The 1528-nt window shown below is 39.8% G+C and overlaps 1 protein-coding gene across 1 annotated transcript in view; it reads left to right on the plus strand.

The window, feature by feature from the left end:
- The window catches only part of CNTNAP4 (contactin associated protein family member 4), a 132298-nt gene that overhangs the window by 61101 nt on the left and 69669 nt on the right, over positions 1-1528 (plus strand). The window contains exon 8 of the mRNA XM_023741931.1: positions 166-363. Coding sequence (XP_023597699.1) covers positions 166-363 — 198 coding nt within the window. The remainder of the gene's footprint in view (positions 1-165; positions 364-1528) is intronic.

Below are 1528 nucleotides of genomic sequence, written 5' to 3' on the forward strand. Positions count from 1 at the left end.
ACAAATTTTAGGAATCCCATTTGTGTTGATTCTACCTCGCAGAGAGGTTTGATGACTAGAAAAATTTGACTCAGATGAAAGGTGATTTTGATTTTCTTTATTTATTTTAACTTTTACAGACTAGTGATGGTCTCCTCTCTTTCTTCCCCCATTTCTGCATACAAGAAACTGCATGGACCATCATACAACACAATGGCTCTGACTTAACCAGGGTCAGAAGCGCTAATCCAGAGAGCCCCTATGCTGGGTTTTTCGAGTATGTGGCCAGCATGGAGCAACTCCAGGCCACAATTAACCTTGCAGAACACTGTGAACAGGAGCTTACTTACTACTGCAAGAAGTCACGGCTTGTAAATAAGCAAGGTAAGTAAACTGAGGCATCCGCCGTGTTGCCCGTGTTACCTAATGCACTTCACTCAACCAGCTCCTATAGCTTTTAATTCTGCCAAGATGGTGGCATTTAGCTGCTGCAGGCGTATGATTCCTGTATACTTAGCAAACACATTACAGTCTGGAAGTCAATGAGATGCTTTTGCCTGAAGAAAAGAACAAGGTCAATTTACACTGAACTTTGTTTAAAGCCTTGATTGCTTTCCGAGTCTCTTCCTGGCCTTAATAGGATAACTGTGCAATAAAAGGCTTCTCTCTGATACTTGATGAATGCTCAGTGTTCATCCCTTAGAAAGGGCAAGTGACACATAAGATTTGTTTTATCATGGAAAAGAGCTAATAAAAATATGACTGTTTCCTGAAAATGACTATTCTGTGTGATACTTTTCCATGGATTGTTGGCAGTCAGCCTCGGGGGATTACTGAAAATTAGAATAGGCTGCAAGACACATAGCTCATCCCAGGGCTTCAAACCAGTTAGTTCTGGTTCTAACGCCTGCTGACAATTTGCATTTCCACCCCAGATATACTGAATTAGAATCTACATTTTAACAAAATCCTCAGGTGATTCTTATGTACAACTTCCTAGGAACTTGTTAGAAATGCAAATTCTCAGCATGGGTTTGAACTGGAACAAACCAATTTAAAGTCCTGGTTCATCCAGTAGCTCAAGTAGGAATCAGAAAACCATCTTAACTCTCTTCTTTATTCTATTTTTAATAGCTAATTCTGCCTTTGATTTTGTATTTTCTCTCCTTAAAACATCTCATTATGTCAGAATATCACTGCTCATCTCTGGTACCATGATTTCTGCTTTCATTATTTAATTCTTGAAATTACTACAAGAACTTTCAAACTGGCCTCCCAGCTTGCCATCTCTTCATATCTTCTAACCAACCAGTATGTAACCCAATATATTCATCTTTATAAAGAAAATTAACTTTCAAGAAATACCACTTCCATCATGACACTCTTCAATTTAAGAAGCTCTAGTGCCTTTCTAGGAGCCCTGGTGGTGCAGTGGTTAAAGCGCTTCGCTGCTAACCCAGAGGTTGGTGGTTCAAACTCATCAGCCACTCTGCAGAAGAAAGATGTGGCAGTCTGCTTCCATAAAGATTTACAGCCTTGGAAACCCTAC

The sequence above is a fragment of the Trichechus manatus genome, unplaced genomic scaffold, assembly GCF_000243295.1.
Source record: "Trichechus manatus latirostris isolate Lorelei unplaced genomic scaffold, TriManLat1.0 scaffold00194, whole genome shotgun sequence".
Classification (NCBI taxonomy): domain Eukaryota; kingdom Metazoa; phylum Chordata; class Mammalia; order Sirenia; family Trichechidae; genus Trichechus; species Trichechus manatus.